The sequence below is a fragment of the Pteronotus mesoamericanus genome, unplaced genomic scaffold, assembly GCF_021234165.1.
Source record: "Pteronotus mesoamericanus isolate MK-2021 breed Mesoamerican mustached bat unplaced genomic scaffold, CSHL_Meso_final contig_25, whole genome shotgun sequence".
Classification (NCBI taxonomy): domain Eukaryota; kingdom Metazoa; phylum Chordata; class Mammalia; order Chiroptera; family Mormoopidae; genus Pteronotus; species Pteronotus mesoamericanus.
In genome coordinates this window covers 20,395,250-20,417,830 of record NW_026555105.1, presented here as the reverse complement: position 1 = coordinate 20,417,830, position 22,581 = coordinate 20,395,250, and the positions used below count along the sequence as shown (strand labels likewise).

Here is a 22,581-nt window from a genome sequence, read left to right as displayed (position 1 = left end):
ATCAATATAGCACTTCATTAACCCTCTCAACAGTCCTGTGAGGTGGGTTCTAGTAATATCCACATTTTACAGAGAAGAAAACCACAAAGCTCTGAGAGGTAAAGTCATCTGTCAAAGATTACACAGCAGACTGTTAACATCCAAAGTCTGTCCTCTTCCCATTTGAATGGGCTGCTTCCAGCCAGCACCCATCCATAGCCTATCCGGGCCCCAATGTCCAGTTCTACATTCACCTTTTCCAGGAAGCCTTCCCTGACCTTCCCCAATGGGCTGTCCCTCTTCTGAGATCTATAGAGCCACCATTCACTGAGTGTTCCCTAGGTGCTAGGAGCACTGCTGGATGCTTTATATGTTATGTAATGTTCCAATAACCTAAGGAGCCACATACCCTGGTGACAGCCACTTTTCACAAGAAAATAGTGAAGCTGAGAGAAGCTAAGTCACAGAGCAAGTAAGCTGCTACGCTACTCACCTGGCACTAAGCCATCTTATTTTTTTTTTAACTTTTCTTTTTCCTTTTAAATGTATTTCACTTATCTTTTTCCTTTTCAGTCATTAAGTCAATGCGGACATTCAATAGATCATAGTGTGGTAGCTGTTCTGCTCTGAAATCTGTCTTTTTGTCCTCTTGACCAGAATCTAAATGCCTTAACATCAAAGTCCGCAAATAACATTTTGTTTGTCCGTTCTACAGTGTCGAGCCTGAGCCTTTAATTTAGGCAAATGAGATCAGAGGGGTGAGGAGTTCTCACCAAGGTGGAGGAGAGGGATGTGGGCCCTCCTGTGAATCCTCCTATTCTTTAAGAGCACTCTGTTCCCTTAGCTTGAGAAGTCTTGAGGACAGCTTTCTCCAGGAAAAAGAGCACCTTCTAGCTCTTTAAGAGCTGAAGCACTGTTCCAACCAAGACCCTGTGGATAGGTGGCGTACCCAGCCTTGTTCAGAAGAGATGTGTAGAGTGGGAAGGAAGGGGCAATGACTTTCAGTTCCCGTTAATGAGTCTAGAGGCAGCAGCTGATTCAGCTAGATGATGTCACCTTCCCAAACCTCCTGACCAGCAGCTGAGACAGTAAAAGCAGGAAACTGGGGGATACTTAGCTGGCTAAGTCCAAACATGCTCTGGCAAAGGTCAACAGTAACCCCAGGTTCCTGGGTATCCTCTTGCAGAGGAGCAAAAGGAGTCCTCTCAGTTGAGAGGATAGTAGGCATCTTTTAAGACTCTTATACCAATACGCTGTCCCAAATCTTCTTTTGCTAAGTAGCTTTCTGCCTGTCCTGAACTAACAATGCTTCATTTATTCCGAGGGTGGAGCAGTGGAAAAAAGCCTGAGTTTGGAGCCAGACCAGTCTGGGTCTGATTCCAGGTTCCACCATCTACAAGCTGCAGGACCCTGGGCATGGAATTTCATCTCTCTGAACCTCAGTTTCCTCATTGGAGAAGAAACTGGGGCCAAGAGACCACTTACCATATAGTCCAGTGGCAGAATTAAATGAGAAAACGTATATAGAGTGCCTGACATGGGATAGGTGCTCAGTAAATGGTAGTTACCATTATTCCCTTTGGATCTCTGTGAAAGAGTGTGAAAGATCATATTCATCCACAACACAAAGGGAAACAAAGGCCCAGACTGGGCCCACCAGAATCATCTGAGTATGTGTGTGGACCCAAAGCTCAGATGAGCCAAGTTCAGTCCTGCCTTGCTTTTCTGTTTGTAAAACCTTCGCTTCAAACCTTCCCAGGCTGGCTCTTTCTCCTTAATCTACTCTCAGGTCTAATGCCATCTCATCAGAGAGGCCCTCCTTGATCTCCCTGTACAAAGTTGCTTCCGTAGACACTCCATCACTCATTTTCTTTACATTATTTAACCTCCTATCTGAAATCATCTTGTTTGTTTCTCAGGCTAGCTGTCTCCCCCACTAATATAAGTGTTCTATGAAAGTAGTGCCCTTGGCTGTCTTGTTCATCACAGCACCCCTGACACTCAGCACAGGGCTCAGCACGTAGTATCTTTGATCAGCGGTCAGGAATCTGTGTACGTGGAGGGCCAACTGAAATTATACATGGATTTTCGACTGCGAGGAGCGTCAGAGCCCCTAATCCCCTACGCTGTTCAAGGGTCAACGATAGCTGGTGCTCAATAAACATCTGAATCACCAAGTGAATGCACCTGGGATGGCCAAAGCCTAAACTGACAATGGCCCCCATACTTACTCCTCTGCTCATGGTCAGCTCAAGGACCTGGCTTCCATTTCAGCTGCTGGCACTGCTACCTGGGAATCGGTGGACCGACAGGTGGCCAGGATGGGCATCCATGCCTGGCAATGACTCATCTACTGGGAGACCAGGGCTGCTGAGGAGGGCCTTGGAATCTTTCCTTGGCACTCGAGGCTCCCACATATCTGGCTCCAGCTTACATCTCTGGCTTCATCACCTAGTAAGAGAGACCCTTCCACACATACTCCACACTGGCCTGCCACTGCTTATGGGTGTTTTCGTGAGAGCCCATCCCAGCCTGCACATCTTAGCTCACATGGACCCCCCATGGACCAACTCCTTGCTGGGAGCACCAGACCACCTTGATCCTGTCTCTGTTGTTAAGTCCAGCACATATCTCTCCTCTTCTATAAAGTACTTCTCTTATTTGGCATCTAGCATTCCTCTGTCTTCACAAAAATCTCTTTTTATGTCTCTTCTCTTTAATTCAATTGGAAGTGTCTTGAGAGCAGAACTGGGTGATACCTCAGTTAATAAATCTTCAGGGAAAAAGGCCCTCTTTGAAACAAAGTTGGCTGGGTCCAGAGAGGGTTACGGAGAAGGCCAGCCTCCTCCCTGATGGACTGACCTCTTTGGTAGACAAGGAAGAAGAGATCATGTTGCCTCAATCCAGGAGCCCAGCTGATGAGACAGTGAGGGGGCTAAAAAATCTGGCTCTATCACATGCAGTCTGGGACAATCCCAAGGTCATGTGTGTGACAGGGTTTTTGAGAAACCACCACTTTCAAGAATCTGGGCATAATTTAGTTATCAATCAGAAAGAATGGTAGAAAAACTTTGCTCAGTTCACAGGGACTCGTGTGGTATCTGTTTCTGTGAACTGATCTTAGTTCTGGTTCCTGTCCTCCTACCCACACTCTCACCTGAACCCCCCTAGGTACTTTATCCTTTTGGTTCTATCCTTTGCTTTATTCTACCTTTTTGGAACTTTTCTAAGTTGCCCCCCAACTCTTTGTACAACAGAGTGAGGTTCCAATAAAAAATAAAGAGTTGATCCAGTTTTCTTTAAAATGCTACAATGGTATACAAAAAGTGATTTTCCAAACAACTCTATAATAAAGTGACAGAAATAATACATGTAAGTCACTGAATACAGTGCTCAGAACTTAGTGAGCATTCAAAAGGTAAGGTGATAGAACACTCTCAACTCTCATTAGCTTCTCTGGGCCTCTGTTTCTCATGTGTAAACGAAAACAGTGTCTTAGGTTTGTTCATTTGTTCGATCATTCATTCCAAATAATTCACTGAATGTTTACTACCTGCAAGGAACAGTTCTAGACACTGAAGATAAAATGATGAACAAACCAAAGTCCTTAATATCATGGAGTATATATTCTAGTAGAAGAGATGAACAACAAACAAACAAAAAGAAAATTTTAAACAGAGGTAGTGCTATAATAAAACTACAAGAAGGTAAAAGACTAAAGAGTGATTTAGAGTAGCTCAACTACTTTAGACCGAAGGTCAAAGAGAAGCTCTCAGAGGATGTGACCTATGAGCTGAGTCAACTGAAAAGAACCAACAAGGCAAACACCAGAGGCAGAACATTCCTGGCAGAGGGAGCAGCAAACTACAAAATCCCTCAGGCAGGGACAAGTGTTCCAGGAACCAGGAACAGCAGGAGCCCCCTGAGGCTTGAGTGAAGAGAGGGAGGGGTGGAGGGATGGAGGATGAAGAGGCTGCCAGTATCAGATCATATAGGCTTGAGAGGCCTTGGTAAGAGCCCTGGGTTTTATTCCAAGTGGGTGGAGGGTAGTAAGCAAGTTGTGATAAGTTCTGAATTTGGCTTTTAAAAGATCACTTTGGTTGCAGTGTTGGGGCAGAAGTGATTTCTTAAGGTTCCTTCCCAACTCCAAACTTCTTTTACTCTGTCATTCTAGGTTCCCTTGAACTGGCAGCCTGAACAAGAAAGATGATGCATCCTCCTCACTAGAGAAGAAGCCAAGGAGTGGTTTTTGCCCTGGGCAGGAGTAGGTAATCTGCCTCACCTGTTCTGCAAGAGCTGGAGGGCGTGGCCCAATCAGGGAGGGGTGGGAATCCCAGCTTGGAATACACCCCTAAACCACCTGTATTGTTTCTGCCTCCAGTATGAAGTTTCTGCCAATGACACAGTGCTCTGGAATGTCCTTCCCCACTCCCCCCCTCCAATCTTCCAGTTACAGAGGCATAGTTGTAGTTGCATTCCTCCCACGATTTAGCTCAAATCTAGCCTATAGGAAATGGTCACTAAAGAGCTACTGATTGATTAATGAAGAGAGGAAATAGTCTCAGCCATTAAGCAAATATTAATGAGTACTATGACTACTATGTTGGTCTCTGGGGATGCAAGGTGATTAAGATGGGTTTCTTGACTTCACTGAGCTCAGAATTCAGCAGACAAACCAAAAGCCGCAGACAGACCAAAAGCCACAGACAGCTACAATGTTGGATACAAGAGTAACACTTATGAGGCCCTCCTCACCCAGAGATAGAACAAGTGGGCTTTGGAGCCAGACTGCCTGGGTTCGAATCATGATTTCAGAACTTACTAGCTGTGCATCTTTGGACAAATTCCTTAACTTCCTTATGTCTCACTATTTTCCTCTATAAAATGAGAATAAGAATACCTACCTCGATGGTACTGTTTTGAGAATTCAATGAATTAACAAATATGAAGCACTTAAGTGTAAGTGCTCAATAAATGTTACCTATTACTAAAATTACTATAACACCTGAACTAAGCTTGACATGTATGATCTTACTTCATCCTTACAAAAATCCTATGAGGCAGGTATTATTACCTCCATTTTTCAGGTAGAGGAACTGAGGCTCAGAAAGGGAGAGGAATATGCCATAATCAAACAGCTGCTATATGATGAAGCCCAGATTCAAACTCAGCTCTGACTTCAGAGCCCATAATTCCAATAATGAAATGATCCCAATCCCTTAAAACGCGTCCAGCATAGTACAGATGCCCCGTAAAGGGAGCTGTGGCTATTATTCCATTGTCCCTGAAGATCTTCCAATAGTAGGTGCTGTGAAGCCCAGAGGAAAGACCTCTTTCACTATGACAGGGTCTGAGAGGGGTTCAGAGCTACTGACCTGGGTGCCAAATGTAGACTTTGCTCTGGAGTTCCATGGATTCCCATCATTGAGACTTGGGGTACTAATTTGGAACCACAACCAAGTAATTCAGACTCAGAAACTGCCCCCAGGTGCCCAGACACCTGGCATGGATAGGCAGGGTATTTCCTCAGGGTTGACTTCTTGTCTGGCCCTACATATCTTTCAGTTTCATTACTTAGCCACCAACCTGGGGCCTCATACCTGCACCTGCTGCTTGACTTAGTCCCAGGGGACCTTGAGTCTTAGACTTGGGCCCCTCCATAGACCCTGACCTAAAGGGCCATTCCTGACAACCTGGGGACTTCCTTGACATGGTAACTCCTAGGGTTCCATATGAATGCAGATGCTGTGAGCAAAGGAAACATTTTCTAACTGAGCAGCAGATGAAGAGCAGGTAGAACAAAGGGTGGGTGTTCTTGTTCTGAATGGGGTAAATGTGGGGTTAAGGCCTGCTGTGCCTCACAGTTTTATGTTTAAGTAGACTGATCCTGGCTGAGTCAGAGCTCCCACTCAGCAGTACACCCTGGATGGACAAGAACATCCTGGAGTTAGGAATAATTAATACTCATTTCTTCTTTCCATTTGAGTCATATTCAGAAGCCTGGCCTTGCCTGGTAATTTGGCTATAGAAGGTAACTGATGGTTGAATCAATGAATGATCAAACTTCACAGCGAGAGGAAAAGACAAGACCCAGCTTTGGTAAGCTTTTACTCTACATCAGTCACTGAGCACACACCATTCATCATTATGAATGTTAACTCAGTCACTAAACACTAAGCCACCTAGTGCTAGGCTTAATAGTAGCTGATAACAGTGATTTAGACAGTTTCTATCCTCAATAAGCTCAGAGCACCTTGCTTATTCTTTCTCCCAGCAAACCTGTGAAATGAGTATTATTTCCAATTTACATATGTCCAGAAGCTCAGAGAAATAAAGTAGGTTGTCCAAAGTGAAGCCAGGTAAGTGAGAGACCTAGGGTATTGCTTCCACTCAAAAAATGCTTTCTAGTTGCCCTGGCCAGGTAGTTCAGTTGGCTCAGTTGGCTGGAGCATCATCCTGTACTACAAAGGGCTGTGGGTTCAGTCCCCAGTCTGAGGACACATCTAGGTCGCAGGCTTGATCCCTGGTCAGAGTGCATATAGGAGGCAACTACAACAGATCAATGTTTCTCTCTCTCTCTCTCTTTCTCTCCTCACCCTCCCCTCTCCAAAATCAATAAACATATCCTTGAGAGAGGATTAAAAAAAAAATCCTTGTTGATTGAATGAATGAATGACACAGCTACAGCTGTGACTTCAGTCAAGGAGCAGCAACAAGACCAAACATAGTTCTTAAAGTGCTTTTTCATCTATCATTTCCGTGGGCCTTGCAGCTAGCCCATGAGGGAGGCAAGTCGGGTTTTATCTTTCTTCAACAGATGAAGCAACACGCAGAGCTTGGGCAAGAGACTTATGGCTACCAAGCAAACAAGGACTGGGGCCATCCTGAAAAAACTCCAGAGCCTCCACAACGCCTTGTTTAATCATTCAAACACATGCAAAGCACCTACTGTGTGCTAGACACGCTCCTCTACATACTTTAAATACTCGATCCACTCAGTCAACAAATATGATTGAATGCTTTCTATATTTCAGGTTCTGTGGCAGGATCTAGGGATATAGCAGTGAATAAAGCAGAGGAGGAGGTACCTGTTTACTGGGGGCATTTGGCAAAGATTGAAGAAAATATGCACTATCACCAGATGCTTACTCTGCAACACTGGCCAACACTTAAAGTATACAAAGCATGACTTGGGGATGTTGTTGTGGAGGAGGGTGTGAGACAAGGTTGAATCACAGTTCCGAGCTTCAGGAATCTTAAGATCTCCAAGCTCTTGGTTCGAAAGATAGCCACATACTTTATCAGGCTAAAAGTTTGTTCTTAAAGAGTAGCTCTAGACCCATGGAGATGGACAATAGAGTGGGAATTGACTGTGGGAGTGGGGGGTGGGGGTGGGATGGGTGAGGGGGATAAAAGGGGTAAAAGTTGAGACAACTGTAGTAGAATAAACATGATTTATAAATTAAAAAAAAAAAAAAGGAGTAGCTCAAATAGCAATGACAGAAACTTGATCACCTGTGAAGGCAATTTGATAAAACAGTAATAGTAGTTGCCATACTGGGTAGTAATTACTATATGCCAGGCTCCGTCATGCTAAATGCTCCACGTATCTTCCCAGTTATTTTCATGCTTGTAAGACTCTTTCAAGAAAAGCATTATATATTATTATCCCTTTTTATAGAAGAGAAAACTAAGCTGGGAAAGATTAAGTAATTTGTCTAAGGATAACTATACAGACAGTAGGATTCAGCACTGGTTTGTCAAATTCTGTACCTGACTCTTAACAGTGATGGAATTTCTCCCAGGGAGGCACTGTAGAGGCAGGCATCAGGAATACCAGGAGCAGCTGGTGCCTCCAGAGCCCCCAACAGATTCTTATTCACTCCACCGAGATGAGAAGGTAAGGTGGGAATGCTTAGGCATGCTCAAGCTATCCCTAACTTTCTTTTTCTGCTGAAAGTCCTGGGAAGAAGTTTGTGACCTCCATTTGCCACCTACCAAGCTCCCAGGGAGAGACAGAAGGAGGCAGGGCAGGGTAGTCTTTCCTCCCTGGGATAGGGTGGGGAGCACACCAGGGAAGAAGGGAAGAAGCCAGATTGGTTCTTCACTCTCTTGGGCAAGAAGCCTGTACATGTGATATGGTGCATGTCCTTTACATGGAATCCCCTTGGGGGAATGTCAGGGCACCTTTTGGAACCAAGAAGCCTCAGAGAGAAGAGACTGGTACAATCCTGAGCTGCAAGCCTTGCTAACAATTTCTAAGCATTGTAACTAGGTCATCAGGTTCCTGGAGAAGCCAGCTGTGGCTGGGGGGTGGGAAGGGAAATTTTGCAGCCTACCAAGATCCCTACTTCCCTTCAGGCCCCACCCTCCCCGAAATCTGCACCTGTTCCCAAATCAACCCCTTCCCCCAGCTGGGCCCAGCTGTCAACGGCTCCAATGCCCCACTCTAGACTTCCACAAGCAGAAACCACGGAGGGGAGATGGGGGGTTGCTTTTGAGCAGGAGGCACCTTATTACCACACGAGCTCTTTAGAAGGGAGACGTGGGGCAGGGAAGGAGTGGCCTCTCCCAGGGGGTATTTCTTGTTCCACTAGGGCAGCAAGAAAGCTGGGCCCCTTTGGGCCTGCCCAGGGTCCCTTCCTGGCATTGTTGTCACAGGTGGCAGGAGACAGGTGATGTTTACCCTGCTGAGACCAGAATTGCCAAAAGGCTTCAATCAAGTCTTTGAATCTGCACCTGGCCCAGAGCCCCAAAATAACAACCAAGGCAGCCTACCTGATCTGCAGGTCGCAGGTGCCTCTGGCTTTTATCTCCCTGCAGCTCTGTCTGCTGAGCCCAGGTTGGCAAGGGATTCTCTTTCCCAGGGTTTCCTGAAGACCGGGTTGCATCCCTCTGCTGTTGGGCCTCATCCCATTGGGCCCACCTCTACCATCAACCAACCCCATGCCACTTCCCAGAGGCCTCTGTCAGTTCACTGCTCCCTTTTTCATGACCTGCTTTAATGACAACCCACACTCTCTTCAGCCAGTCTGCCTCCTCACCATCTCCTGAATGCTTCATACACAATCCACTCTCCAGGTCTGTCTGGGTGGTTCTTACCTACCAAGGCCTTCCATGCCACATTCTTTTCACCTATGGAAAGCCTTTATAGCCCACATCTTCATAACAGGTAATAATAATGTCTTACATTGACTGAACATACTGTACTTATGTCAGGCACTGTGCCAGGTGGGTTACAAAGTCACTCACTCACTCATTCAACAAATGTTTATTGAGTGTCTCCTATGTGTCACACAATCTGCTAAATGCTGGGGATGAAGGTAAAAATGAGACAAAGCCCCTAATCCTAGGAATTTAGATTTTACTGGAGGAGACACACAGTAAACATGTAAACATGAGTAGCCCCTGTCGAGGTGACATTTGAGTTGAGACCTAAATAAGATGAAAACCCTAATCAGATCTAGGGGAGGAGTAATCCAGGCAGAAGGAACACAGCAGCCTATGAGAAAAAGGTTATTGCTATTATCTTCATTGAGGGATGACTATTATCTTCATTTTACAGATGAGGAAACTGAGGACTCAGTGTGAATTACACAAAGCCACACTACTGAGAAAACTATTATTCAAGCCCCTAGTGACCTTTTCCCTTTCTGACACTCCACAATTGGCACAGAAGGAGGTCTGGGTTGGTGATGCAGTTGGCGAGGGAGAGGGTGCACACTGATGATGAAGGCTGAGAATGGAAGCTTCTGGGTCATCAACTGAGTAGCTGATCGAGGAAGTGGGCCGGTTTGGCAGGAGTCCAGGGCACCTGTAGGATGCAGCCAGCAGGTCTGTCTTCTGCTTCTGGAGTGCACACCACAGATTTGGCACCGTTTGCCTGGAGCCATTCACCGAGTGTTTTGGGTACTGCTTCAAATGAGTTTGCTTCCTTAGGGACAGAGACATTTTTGTAGCCTAACCTACGTCTAATAATAACAACCCTTCATGTTCATTGAGCAGACCCTGGCTGAGCCCTTGCCGAACCTCAGGCCCTGTGCCAAGCACTCAGAGTGAAATAAGCCAATCTGGGCCTGCAAAGAAGCTATGATGCACTGGCTTGAGGATGGGCTTTGGCACCAGATATATTTGAGTGCAAGATGCACAAGGTGCACTATTGTGGATGCATTACAGAGCCTCTTAAAGCTCTGAATTCTCCATCTTCACATCAGAGCAGTTATGAGGACCAATCAAGCAGATTAACTCAAAGGTATAAACATAGCACCTGGCACAAAGCCAGCATTCAACATAGAGTATCTGTTATTATTATTAAAAAACACTTCTGTGTTTCACTTTCTAGTTTAAGCCTCACATACTCTGGTAGGTTAGTATTACTCTCTCAGGTTTATGAATGAGAATTTGAAGCTGATTTGCCTAGTGTTACACCACCAGCAAGAAATAAAGCTAAGTTTCAAATCAGAGTCGAGTTTTACCTATGGGTATACTGAAGGTGATCAATACATACTAACTAGGATAAACCTTGTCTGGCATGTCCAGGAACTGTGGGGACAGATCGGTGATGCACACAGCCTGATGGCAGAAATACACGAGCCAGGTCCAAGGTGTGGGGCAGAAAACCAGAACACTGAGGCATGAAACCCAGTCCCACTCACTGCAATATCCACAGACACTATAGCATTTAGCACATATAAAGCATTCATCAGTATCGGCTGATTTAACAAATGAAAAACTCTGAAGGCAGTTCTGAGCAATGAACCAGCCTTAGGGAAGGTAGGCAACATCGATAACACCTGCCTTACAAGCCAGAACATGGATTCTAAGTCTGGCTCTGAGATTTACTGTGGGACAAGCCCCACACCTTAGTTTCCCATTCTGAAATGAAACTGTACACACTTGCCTAAACTACCTCACTATACAATGATGTATACAAAGAAGTCTAGTAAATTATAAAATGTTATCATGCACATAAAAGCAATTATCACCAGACTACTAAGGCAGTACAATGTGAGGTCAAACACCTTGAGTTTGAATTCCAGGTCCTCCTGGTACTAGCCTATGAGACCCTAAGCATGCCACTGTTTTCTGAGCCTCAGATTTCTCAACCATAAAATAACACCACCTACCTTTTAGGGTTTTTAAGGAATCTGGCTGCTGGGTTGGGGCAGGATTAGACATAACATAAGCTTTGGAGTAAGACAAACTTGGTTTTAAAACACTCTTGCCTCCTGCTAACTGATTCCTCCCAAATCTGTTGGGATAGTAACACAGAGAGGATGTTGGTCAAAGACCTGCCATACAGTGAGCACTGGATAAATGCCAACACTCATCTTGAAAATGGAATAGTGGGGGCAGGAGGCACAGTGTAGTGTTTAAAAAGTGGGACCTTGGAAACTACCCTCTCAGGTTTTGCCATTTACTGTGTTACTTTGAATAAGCTGCTTAACCTCTCTGTACCTCAGTTCCTTCATTTGGATAATAATAGTACCAACTTCAGGGTGTTATTGTGCGAATGGGATAAATTAATACATGTAAAGCACTTTAGACAATGCTTGGCACTGAGTAAGGACTTGATAAATGTTAGGTGCTATTAATAGTGATGTTAACAATAATATTAATCACCAAGCGAAATAAGAGAGACTGTTTAATCTTGGGACATGAGCATCCCATGGAATAATTCAAGGTAAGACCCTGGGCAGCTGTTTCTAGGCAAGTTCTTAGCCTCTGAGAAAAACTCTTATGGAAAGGACGTGGGGCTGGGGGTTCCTGAGCAAAAAAACATCCCAGTCCCACTGACCAAGAGGCCAGCCAGCCTCTGGGGAGGCAAGTCAGGCTCCTTGGAAGGGACACTGTGTTCCCAGCCGCCTGACTCAGGGGAACAAAGGCACGTGTGTGTGGCCAGGGAGGAGGGAGGGGAATGTTTCCCTTTCAAGAGCAGAACAAAGGATCTGAGGCATAGTTGAGTGCGTTCCAATCCCCTCCCAAGCTATCTCCCATGCCTCATGATTGTCCAACAAGGTTTTCAAGCTAGCTTCCTCCTGAAAGGTGCCTGGGTAGGGGTCGGGGTGGTGGTGATGGGGGTGACAGGCTCCACTTCACTCTACACTCTGTCATCAATTTCCAAGAGGCAGGATTTATATGTGCCAAACCTCTAAGGTTTCTCTTAGGAGTTTCCATCCTGTGCAGGGGTGAGTGGGGACCCCCGGGGGAACGCAGGGTTAATGGATGACATAAGGCACTGCGAGTGACAGGCTTAATGTCCCTCTAGGGAAAGTCCAAGACTGAAACTGCTACTGAGTGAAGAAGCCATGGAGAGAACCCAGTTCTGACCAACCCCCAGCATGGGGTTGGGGGAAAGGTCTGATATGAATAAATAGAAATGCATTTTCTAAATCTTAAGAGTACGATCAGAGGCTGGAGAGAGAAGCTGGGTGAAGGGTGAAGGGACAGGAAGAAAAGAAAGTAACTGACAAGAGGAAAGGGAGGGACATGCCCAAAAAAAGTAGTTTGTGTAGGGGGGGGGGCCTTTAGGGACAGTACTTTGTAGTTTCCATACTCTCGCCAGCAGGAATCTGGCTGCTGGGTTGGGACAGGAAGCAGTCCATGGAAGTCATGGCAATGGCATTTCCTGAAGAGCAAGAGAAAACCTCTAGTTCCGAGGGGAGCTCTGGAGTCTGCCCAAAAAAGCCCTGTAGCTTGGAGGTAACTGTAAGGCTCCAGCTTGGCCTGACAGTCTCATCAGGGATTAAACGAAGTAGCTGAAAACTCCAAAGACACTTTATTTCTTCAAAAAACTATTTGCAAAAATCAGTATGTATTAAACGGGAAGCCAGATGACATGACTGAGGAAGCCCTAGGATGCAACTGCTGTTTGCTGCTGATCCTAACAGTCACTACTCTGAGAGCCCTAAGACTTGATCTAACTCACTGAATCTTCAGAGAAAGGCACTATGATTATAGCTATTTACAAGTGAAAAGGTTTGCCCAAGGTCATAGCAAGTAAGTGGTCAAGCCCTGATTTGAAAGTCTGAACCCTGCATCTTCCTCCTGATGTAACCTTGGGCAAGTCACTTCATCTTTCTCAGCCTGATTTCTCTCCAGCTCACCTCCCTGGGTGGCCATGAGCATCAAAAAGGCAAGGTGGACATGAAAGCACTAAGCAGTGAAGTGCTACATAAATCTGGAGTACTATTAGTGTGGGGTCAGTGATAAACTACCCTACATTGATACTAAGATTAGTTAATTTTTGCAGTGAAAGTACTGCAGCTGCTGACAAAAAAGAGCCACCCTAAAAACATAACTAATGTGAAATGTGCATTAACAATGGAATCTGCCACAAGGCCTAAGGCCAGTGAGACCCAGGATTCCTGGACTGTCTACCTCAACCCTCTATCTTGCAGATGGGGAAACTGGGGCTTCGGGCTGAAGTGGCTTGGCCAAGGTCATAGTGAGCTGGAGCAGACTGGAGTACAACTGGGATCCGGACTCTGAGACCAGGGTTTATACCAACATGGCACAGAAACACTATGGACCTTCTGCTCTGACAGGAATGCTGGTAGGGCCTGTCTGCCCTGAGAATGTGCTGGAGGGTCACTAATGCATCCAAAAAAAGGTGAATGGATACTGATGATTCTGTAAATGGGTTTCTGACATGAGTTCTGTGGCAAAGATGATAACTACAATACCAACATGTGCCAGGATCCATGCATCACAGGCACGCCTCGTTCAGTCTTTGCCATGACCTTTTGAGGAGGTATTATTCACCCTAAAGTTCAGAAAACTCAAGGAGCTAGCCAGCCCAAGGTCATACAGCTAGGTGTGGGTGAGCTGGGACCAGAATCCAGGTATGTGACAGTTTTTCATACAAAAATACTGGTAGAGTGGAGGAGGACCATTCAGGATATCACATTTGGAGAGAACAATCCATGAAGAACGTGAAGAACATCTACCTTATTTAGCCCTTATTCTGTGATCTCTGGTTAAAAAATGTGGCTTCCAAAGTGGCTGGACCCATCAACATGCATGTGCAAGCCTTGTCTTATTTTTCAGTCCCTCTTCAGCACTTCCACCTCTACCTCCTGATCCAAGCCACCATTTTTCTCACCTGGCAGTTGTACCTGCCTCTTCACTGCAGAACTCAAATCATTTCACCTCTGCTCCAAACCTCCTGGCCTCTGTCATTCAACCAAAGCTAAGTCCTTATCAAGGCTTATAGTGCCCCATGTGATGTGGTCTCTGACTACTTTTCTCCCCTCAATCCTAACTCCTCTCCATTCACATTTCCTACCACCCTCCCCCTTACTGTTTCTTCTCCTGCTGCACTGGCCTTCTTGCTTATTCTTGAACATGCCATGCATACTTACTCCTGAGTCTGTTTCTTCTGCTTTGTAACACTTTTGACAGGTATCCAGATCATCTACTACTTCACCTTCCTCAAGTTTTGCCTCAAATACATCTTTTTGGTGATGCCTTCCTTGACCACTCTTAAAACTGCAGCTATCTATACCTCCACTGCTAGGCATGCCCTATATTTTCTTCATAATACTTACTATCACCATGTATATATATGTGTGTGTGTGTGTGTGTGTAGAGTGTGTGCATATATACGAGGATATATGAGTATACATGCATGTGTATATGTGTAATTAAACGTTTATTGTCTCTCCCCACTAGAATTTGAGTGCCACAATGGCATAAAATTTTATTTAATGCTGCACCTCTGGTACCTAGGACAGTCTGGCACATAGTAGGAGCTCAATAAATACTGTTTGAATCAATGAGTAAATGATTAGGTAAAGGACAATTCCCATTACTATTATTCTGGTTTGATAAACGGCTGTTTCTTCAGAAATTCAGTGGGCATCTCTTTTATTAGGTACCCGCTATGCCTAAGACCTCTGCTCAGTGCTGAGGAAATGAGTATGGACAAGTAAGTGTGGACTAGGACACTCAGGAAGCTCCTAAAGCTGATAGAGATGTGGTAGCTTTAGAAATGTCTTCTTTACACTAATTTAAACTCTATCGCTGTTATTTTCCTCTCATTTATCCAAGTTCTGCTGGGTACTATACCAATAAAAAGGCTAAGCCCCTCTTCCTTCAGATATTTGAAACCCGTGATCATATTCTTCTGGGTCTTCTCTTCCCCAGGCTAAACAAAAAGACCCAGTGGGATTGTGTGACTTGGGTCTGCCAACTGGGAATGGGGAAGACAGACTGTCGGCTAGAGGAACAGAAGAGAAACAGATCCAGGAGCAGAGTGACTCCTTCAAAGAAAAGAGAGGGAGTCCTTAGGGAGAAATCAGTGGAATTAGGCTGGAGGTTGGGGACGGGGACAGGACCCTGCTAATTAACGTAGTAGGAGATTATGTTTCTGTAGAAGAGCAGCTCACTGGGAATTACCTCTAAACCTATCCACATTAAACCCAGAAAAAAAAAACATGGTTGCCAAAAGAAAGCCCATGGTGAAAGGCTGAGAGCGCTGGAAAAACCAGGGAGGCCCGGCGTAGAAGAGGACACTCAGGCCCTCTGGCCTCAGGACAGATACCTGTATGGAAAGAGACAGCTAACAATTGCTGCCTCCTGAAGCCCAAACAATTCTGGTGACTGCCCACACAAAAGTCAAGAAAACCCTCTGGGTTCCCATGGGGCCCCCTAAAAAAATACCTGGGTAATTTTCTACCAGAGGCTGAAGGGCTTCATGGGGATACTGGGGAGATTCATCCTAGGAAGTCTGGAAAACCCTGTGATGGTGACAGAGTTTTAACAGAAGCCTCAAATGTACATCCAGAACTGGGTTCTTTGAGGGGGAGCCCGAGACACTTCTATCTCACTTTGGAACCTGAATGAGATTACTAAAAATTTCCACATTTGGGGTTTCTAATGGGGTTTCCCCGAGAAAACCGCAGAACTGCCAAAGCTGCTGAGATCTGCAAAGGTCGCTGAGGTATTTCAGCTAAACATATATCTATGCCAAATCAGCCAGAACAGGTAATAAGAAGCCTACAGAAAGTAGAATACCACAGAGCCATGAAGACTGGGAAAAGCCAAATTATGTTTTCTCTTCCACACACTGTTCACTGCTCTCAACTATGGTGTTTCCATCCAGCTATGGGCTTTCCCAGGGATAGCAATCCCAAAATGTCCTGGTCCCCCAGGGCCCTCACCCTGTACCTGTCCACATTCCCACTGGAAAGCTCCAGAAACACTCTGTCCCTTCAGGAAAGGACACATCATATACCATTCTGGGTGAATATCTCAGGGGCTGACTTATTTCTTCAGAAACTCTAGGGGCAAAGTTCAGTCTTCTCACGCAAGTGCTCTATTCATTAAAAGCGGGTGCTACTACCCTACAATTAAGGCCCAGGGAGGGCCTTTGTCTAGAGTCAAGCTATGGCAGGTGGCTATCATATTCCATTTTATAGGTGGGAGAGATGGATGGACAAGAGACAAACAGGTTCAACATCTTTCCAGGTGACTCCAGGCAAGCGGTGGTACGGCTATGAGTCTTGAATTCCAGTCCTTGGAGCATCCTCCACAATTAAGTAGGCATACCTGGAGCAGGCCACCTCCTCTCCATACACACATAATTCTTATCTATTGGTAGGACCTGAGAGGATTTTAACAACAAAAAAATTAACAGGAAGCCCACTCTGACTGGGCGAACTCTGGATGCCCACTCGAGTTTTACCAGTGCCAAAATCTGAGGCTACACACATGCCTTTGGGAACCTGCTACTGCCAACAAAGGCACTGTTCTTCCTGCAGCTAACTAAAAAATGCCAGGATCACAGACCAGAGAGAGCACCTTCACGGGCATGTTTTACTTGGCCCAACAGCATCTCTGGCTTTCTGTGCTAGTATGCTGGGGTCACTTTACAACTCCTTGGAAAGGCTGATATGGATGGGAAGAGTTTAGACTTTGAAGTCTGGCCAACCTATATGTAACGTCATTCAGTCACTTAACTGGCTATGGGATACCTGAGGCCAGTCACTTAGCTTCACAGGTACACTGGGAATAAACCTACCTACCTTGGAAGGTTATTGTGTGGAATATATAAATGAGCATGTCATTTCCATCAGAAAAGGTGCCATGTCTAGCTTATGGCTAGTACCTAAAACAGTGCATGCCTCATAGAGGATGCTCAATAAATTATGGTTGCATAAGTAAAAGACCGAACTAATCCAATACCTTGAACATGTACTCCATAAAAGCTCATTTGCTTCCTTTTTCCTGTAAGGAAATTAATTTTAGAGAATACCCATGGATGGAATCACCCAAACCTCCTACATTCATGGATCCCCAAACCACAGCCTCCAGGAAGGTTATGAGATGCCACTGCGGTAGCCAGTCTGTGAAGCTTGAACAGAATGGCACCTGAGAGGGAAGTGGGAAGTACCTTCTACCCAAAGGATCCTGAGTCAATGTCTTCTAATCTCAGGGGAAATGCATGCCCAGAAACGGTTCTAACATAACTGGTCCATGTGGACACATCCCATACGTTCACCAAGAGGATGTAACGTGTGGTATGTTGTCCAACAAGCTCTGGTAATTCTTAAGCAAAAAGAGAGAGAAGTGGAATTTCAATCCAGTGGCTGTCCAATTAAGTTGCCCGGTGCTGCTGTCTAAAGCCTCTTCTCGTGTGCAGCACGGGATGACTAGCAATTCTCTGGCCCAGGTAGAACTCTGCAGAGGCTGGCTGGCAGACAAGGCATCTCTCCCAGATTGCCTTTTGTGGATAGCTGGCAACAACCCACCTGTTATTAGGACCACTGGCCAAAGACAACAGTCATGCAAAGTAGGCAACTGGCCCAAGTCTCTACCTGGAGATGCCTCAGAGGGTGTGTCTGAAGCACTGGAATCCTGTCCCTCCTGTAATCAGCTGAACAAATATTTGCCCCCAAAGAGAATCAAAGCAGGAGGGAATGAGAGGTCACTGAACAAACCAACAGGAACTATTTAATCATTTATCCCCCCAGGGAGTTCATTTACAGAATGGCTTTCAAGTCTGGTCAGTCTTAGCTCAAGAGAGCCCTCTACCTTTACCTCCCCCAGTCCTACCCCAGTCATCTGACCTCTACTGACTCAAACTCTTTACCTTGTACAAGAGCTGGCAGTAGGAAGAGTTGATGAGCAAAGAAATGGGAAATAAGACAGGGGGTGGGGTTCCAGGGCAAACTCAGAGGTCTCTGCTCAGTGGTAAAATGAAGTGCCTGCCACGCCCTAGTCCCAGCCCATGGATAATTGCATTCTTAACATTCCTGAGTCCATGGTGCATGGCCCCTTCCACCTCAGCTCCTTCAATAGATGACTTATTTTCCACAGTCTGCTCAATTTTAAGGGTATTCTGAGGGGATAGAACACTTCTCCTAAGTCCTGCACTTCCCCTAGGCAGGGAGATAGCAAGGAAATATGACTGAGTTCCCTGTAGAAGAGCAAACATTGTCTACAACGACCATGGTACAGAATCTCTACTATCTCATCCTGACTTAGTGACAGGCAAAAGAACTCTCCCTCCCTGGGAAAGCAATGAGACAAGACTCCTGGGCCCAGAAAGTGTGCCCGGGACCAAGAAGAACTACTACAGTGAACTTGTTGGTCAGTCACTGTGCTCACATTAGCTCCAAGATTTACAATACCCTGGAAGTCAAGGAGGGCTTGCCACATTTTTTTAGTGGAAGAAATTGAGGCTCCAGGTAAACTGGTCTGTCCAAGCTTACACAGCTGGTTAAGTGACAGTGCTGGGACTCAAATAGACGTCAGTTTGATTCTGAAGTCAGTCACTGAATCCCGATGTCCCATAGGGCCCCACAGACTCGGTTCTTGCTTTGCCAGCAAACAGTGCTCACAGGGCCCTGGCCAGAAAGCAACAGGCAGAACAGCTGGAGCTCCCCAATGATCCTAGGCAGTGAGGTACAAAGTCCAGGCTTAATGCGTGACACAGCAAGAGCTAGCAAACAGGCCAACCATGCAGAAAGTTGCACACTTCAGAGCAAATGAACATAGGGGTGCAGCACAAGCACAACTGGCCACTGCCCTAAAATCAGACAATCCTCAGCCATCCAAACCAGTGGGAACTCCTGCCTGGCCATGCCCTTTTCTGAGAGAATATCAGGTATGCAAACTCTGAAATAAAGAGAATTTGATGTGGGGGGGGGAAGCCCAGGGCAGACATCCCTGGGGGAGTAAGAATGGAGAGGCTTACGAGTCACCGATACTCTCTATCTTCTCCAGGCATTATACTCATCACCCCTTTTCATGGTGAGCCATTGTGTCAGGGTGAGGGGAACACTGGACTAACTTCCCACTCTCAAATGAACAAACAGGCTATGTTTTCCTCCACTGAGAAACTGGAACACAAGTATGAAAGAGTGGGGTCATGAGGGTGACCAGAATGAAAGATGCCTGGTCCTTCGAGAACTAACTAGGTCATCTGTATTTCAGAACAGTTAACCTCTTGTGGTGCAATAAGGCCAGTCATGTCTCCTTAACAAACATGTGTGGTAATCACCCAGCACAACAGAAAGAGATACAGAAAAAGGCTGTTGAGGACCTCTCTGACCAGAGGCCACAGAAAAGAGACACACAAGGGGTGTGATCCTTACCCAGCCGCCGTTCTCCTGGATCCAAGGCTCTAGGTGGTCATTCAGGTAAGTGGCCATCCAAGTTGCGATCCGACTCACCAATACCTGCATCTCCTTGTCTACGCTTTCCACACACAGTGCCCCACCGAAGGAGAAAAAGGCCACAATGCGACCCCAGTTCACCCCATCCCGGAAGAGTTCATTCACTACCTGCTCAAAGCTCTGATATGCTGTCCCTGGGGTGATATGGAGCTGGGACGTCAGGTCGCTGAATGCCCGCCGGTACCTCAGTTCAAACTCATCGCCTGCCTCCCTCAGCGCTTGCTTCACCGCTGCCATGGGAATCACCTCCCGTGCATCCAAGCTACTGCTGTGGCCAGTGGCTCCATTCACCGCAGGGCTGTCCGCCAGGTGCCAGGATGGGTTGCCATTGACGGCACTGGGGGTCTCCATCTCTGACTCAGTCCCTTCTGGGGCCTCAGTTCTGTTCTCTTCCACATCACTAAACTGACTCCAGCTGTATCCTTTCTGGGAAAGCTTGTAGGAGAGAAAGTCAACCACCAGCTCCCGGTTGCTCTGAGACATTTTTATAATAGGGATGGGCTCAACCAGTCCATTGTCCAAAACACCTGCTCACTCACTGGGTCTGGTCTCTACTTAGTGGCTGTCTTCTGAGATCCAAAGCCAAGATAAGGTTCTGAAGGGAGAGAAAGAGCTTCAGGGGGAAAAAAAATTAATATGCAAGCCATTTAACCTACAACATCAAATTCCACCTCCAGATACCAGAATTGGTTTCTTTGTGGGTCTAGCTTCCCACAGACTTCAATGAAGTCAAATTGAAAGCACCAGTGGGCTCTGAATCATCACACCGGCATCTTTTTAAAAAAAATCCCAGCCACCCCCTTTTCTTCAGAGCTGTCTGCCCCCCATCCCCACCACCCGCTCCACCTACATTCAAATCCGTCTCAGGAGAAGGCAGGCAGGTGCAGCCCCCCGGAAGATCTTTTGTATCATAGGTCGGGAGAGGAGGTAGCAGCCGGGATGCCGGTAACCCAGCCGGCCCCAAGGTGGCTGGCAAAACAACCCAGCTCCGGCTGGAGGGATCATGCGACCCAGCCGGCTGGGAGCCCAGAGGGCGACACAGGAATTACGAAGCTCAGAAACCCGCCACCTCGCTTGCTTCCTCCTCCATCGCCCAGAATGAGGGCGGCCTCCTGCCACCCGGGAGCCCAGCCCCCTCGCTCTTGCACGCTCCTTGGCTCTCCGCCTCCTATTGGGAGCCAGAATTCTCCCTGAGGTGGCTTGTGTGGGCTTTAGGGTTTTTTTTTTTTTGGTTGTTGTTGCTGTTGTTGTTCTATTTAAGTACCGGCCCTGGGTGAGGCTTCCGAAACCCTGAAGGGACTTCTCAATGGGGCTTAAGGTTTCCATGAGGGACGAAGGGAAGGGGAAACTGCCTCAGATCTGAGGTCTGACTTCGGAAAGACCATCCCCGGGCCTTTCCGGGAGGCTGAAGGCTGGGGACCCCCCAGAAACGCCGCTGGTATTCTTTGAATTCCCCAAAAGCCCTGGACGCGACGTTGGCGGTAGGGGATTGCCGGGTCCTCCATTTCCCGCACGGACATAATGGCCGCCGGCGCACTGCACAAAGACCGGGTGAGGGTGAGGCGCCGGGCCTCTCCTCCCGTCAGAAAGAAAGGTTGAGGCCTGCTCGAGGACCCCCACAGCTGAGACCACGTTTTCCTGGAGCCGAGCCCGGTGCGGCTTCCTGCCGCCCCCGGGAGGCTCGGGGGCCACGGCAGGCACCTCTCCGGAGCCCGGGGTGGGTGGGCTGTGGCCTCGCGGCTTCTCGCGCGCGCTGGGCCGGGTACCCGCTGGGCCACCGCCCCGTTGCTAGGCAACCACTCTCCCTCAGGGGCGCCCCCTAGACCTTTCTCGGAGGAGGGGTCTCGCCCCCGGCGGCTCCCCGGCGTAACCAATCGGAGAGCCCAGTCGGCACGGAAGCCGGACGGCAAGGGCTCCCATTGGGCACAGCGCCTGCCACGCACCGGGGAGGCGGTGCTCTCACCTGCGAGCCCCGGGAGCCGTGGGGGCCACATTCCCCCCTTCCTCGGCCAGGTCGTTTCCAGACGCCAGGGCTCTTCGCGGCCGAGTTCCGCGCCGCTGACCCGGGCTGGCCTACCTGGCTGATGGCTCGTTCTGTCTCTTCCGAACAAGCCGGCCTCAGTTTCCCCTGAAGAGACCTGGAGAACTTGCAAGCTCAGTCACTTCCGGTGCCGCGGCAGCGCGCGCGAGCCCGAGACGCAAAGGGAGTGCGCGCCTTGAGGACTGGCGTCAAGCCCTGGGAGAGGGCGCCCCCTTGCGGGACATCTCGGAAACCCGGAGACAAAAAAAAAAAATTCAACGTTTGTGTTTACATTTTCATTCATTCATTCAGTCAGTCAGTCAGTTTCGTCCATCTGTTAGCTTATATATGGAAAAAGCATTTTGCTGTGGCTAAGAACATTGTGTTTTGGATTCCAACTCCAGTTGGTCAAGTTAATCAAGAGCCCTGTGCCTTAATTTCCTTAACTGTAAAATGGGTAAAAATCAAACTCCATTATTGAGTAAGTGTAAGGATTAAAGAAGTTGTTTTAAAGTCCATAGAACAGTGTGTGGTCCATAGTATATGCTGCGTAAACCCACTCATCAAATGTTTATTGTTTGAGTGGCTGAAGATAGAGTTGGGAACAAGAAAAAACATGGTTCCTGCTTTCAAGGGGAACTTTAAACCCTTTAGATGGAGAGAGACAGTAAACAACTAAGAAAATATACAAACAAGGTATGTCAAATAGTGACTAGTGCTATGAAGAAAGTAAATCGTGGTATTGTCCGAAAGAGGGTGAAGTGAGAGATGCTACGTTAGACTGGGTGGTGAGGGATGTAAGCCTGCCCAGTGAGGGAAAGAGGCATTTATTCAACAATTGTTTATGCAGAGCAGCTGGGTGGGTACTCTTTGCGGAGGTAACATAGAACTCAAGACCAG

General features: G+C 47.0%; 1 protein-coding gene across 8 annotated transcripts in view; it reads right to left on the bottom strand.

The window, feature by feature from the left end:
- The window catches only part of BCL2L1 (BCL2 like 1), a 44,235-nt gene extending 22,389 nt beyond the window's left edge, over positions 1–21,846 (bottom strand). Inside the window, exons 1-2 of one of the 8 annotated variants that reach the window (XM_054573918.1) lie at positions 21,739–21,846; positions 19,581–20,274 (exon numbers count right to left, since the gene is read on the bottom strand). In XM_054573918.1, the coding sequence (XP_054429893.1) occupies positions 19,581–20,144 (564 nt within the window). In that variant the 5' untranslated portion in view covers positions 20,145–20,274; positions 21,739–21,846. Of the gene's footprint in view, positions 1–19,580; positions 20,488–20,511; positions 21,248–21,624 lie in introns of those variants that run through there. The other 7 variants (XM_054573921.1, XM_054573917.1, XM_054573919.1 and 4 more) reach the window with 7 other exon arrangements.
- Positions 21,847–22,581: the final 735 nt, after the last annotated feature.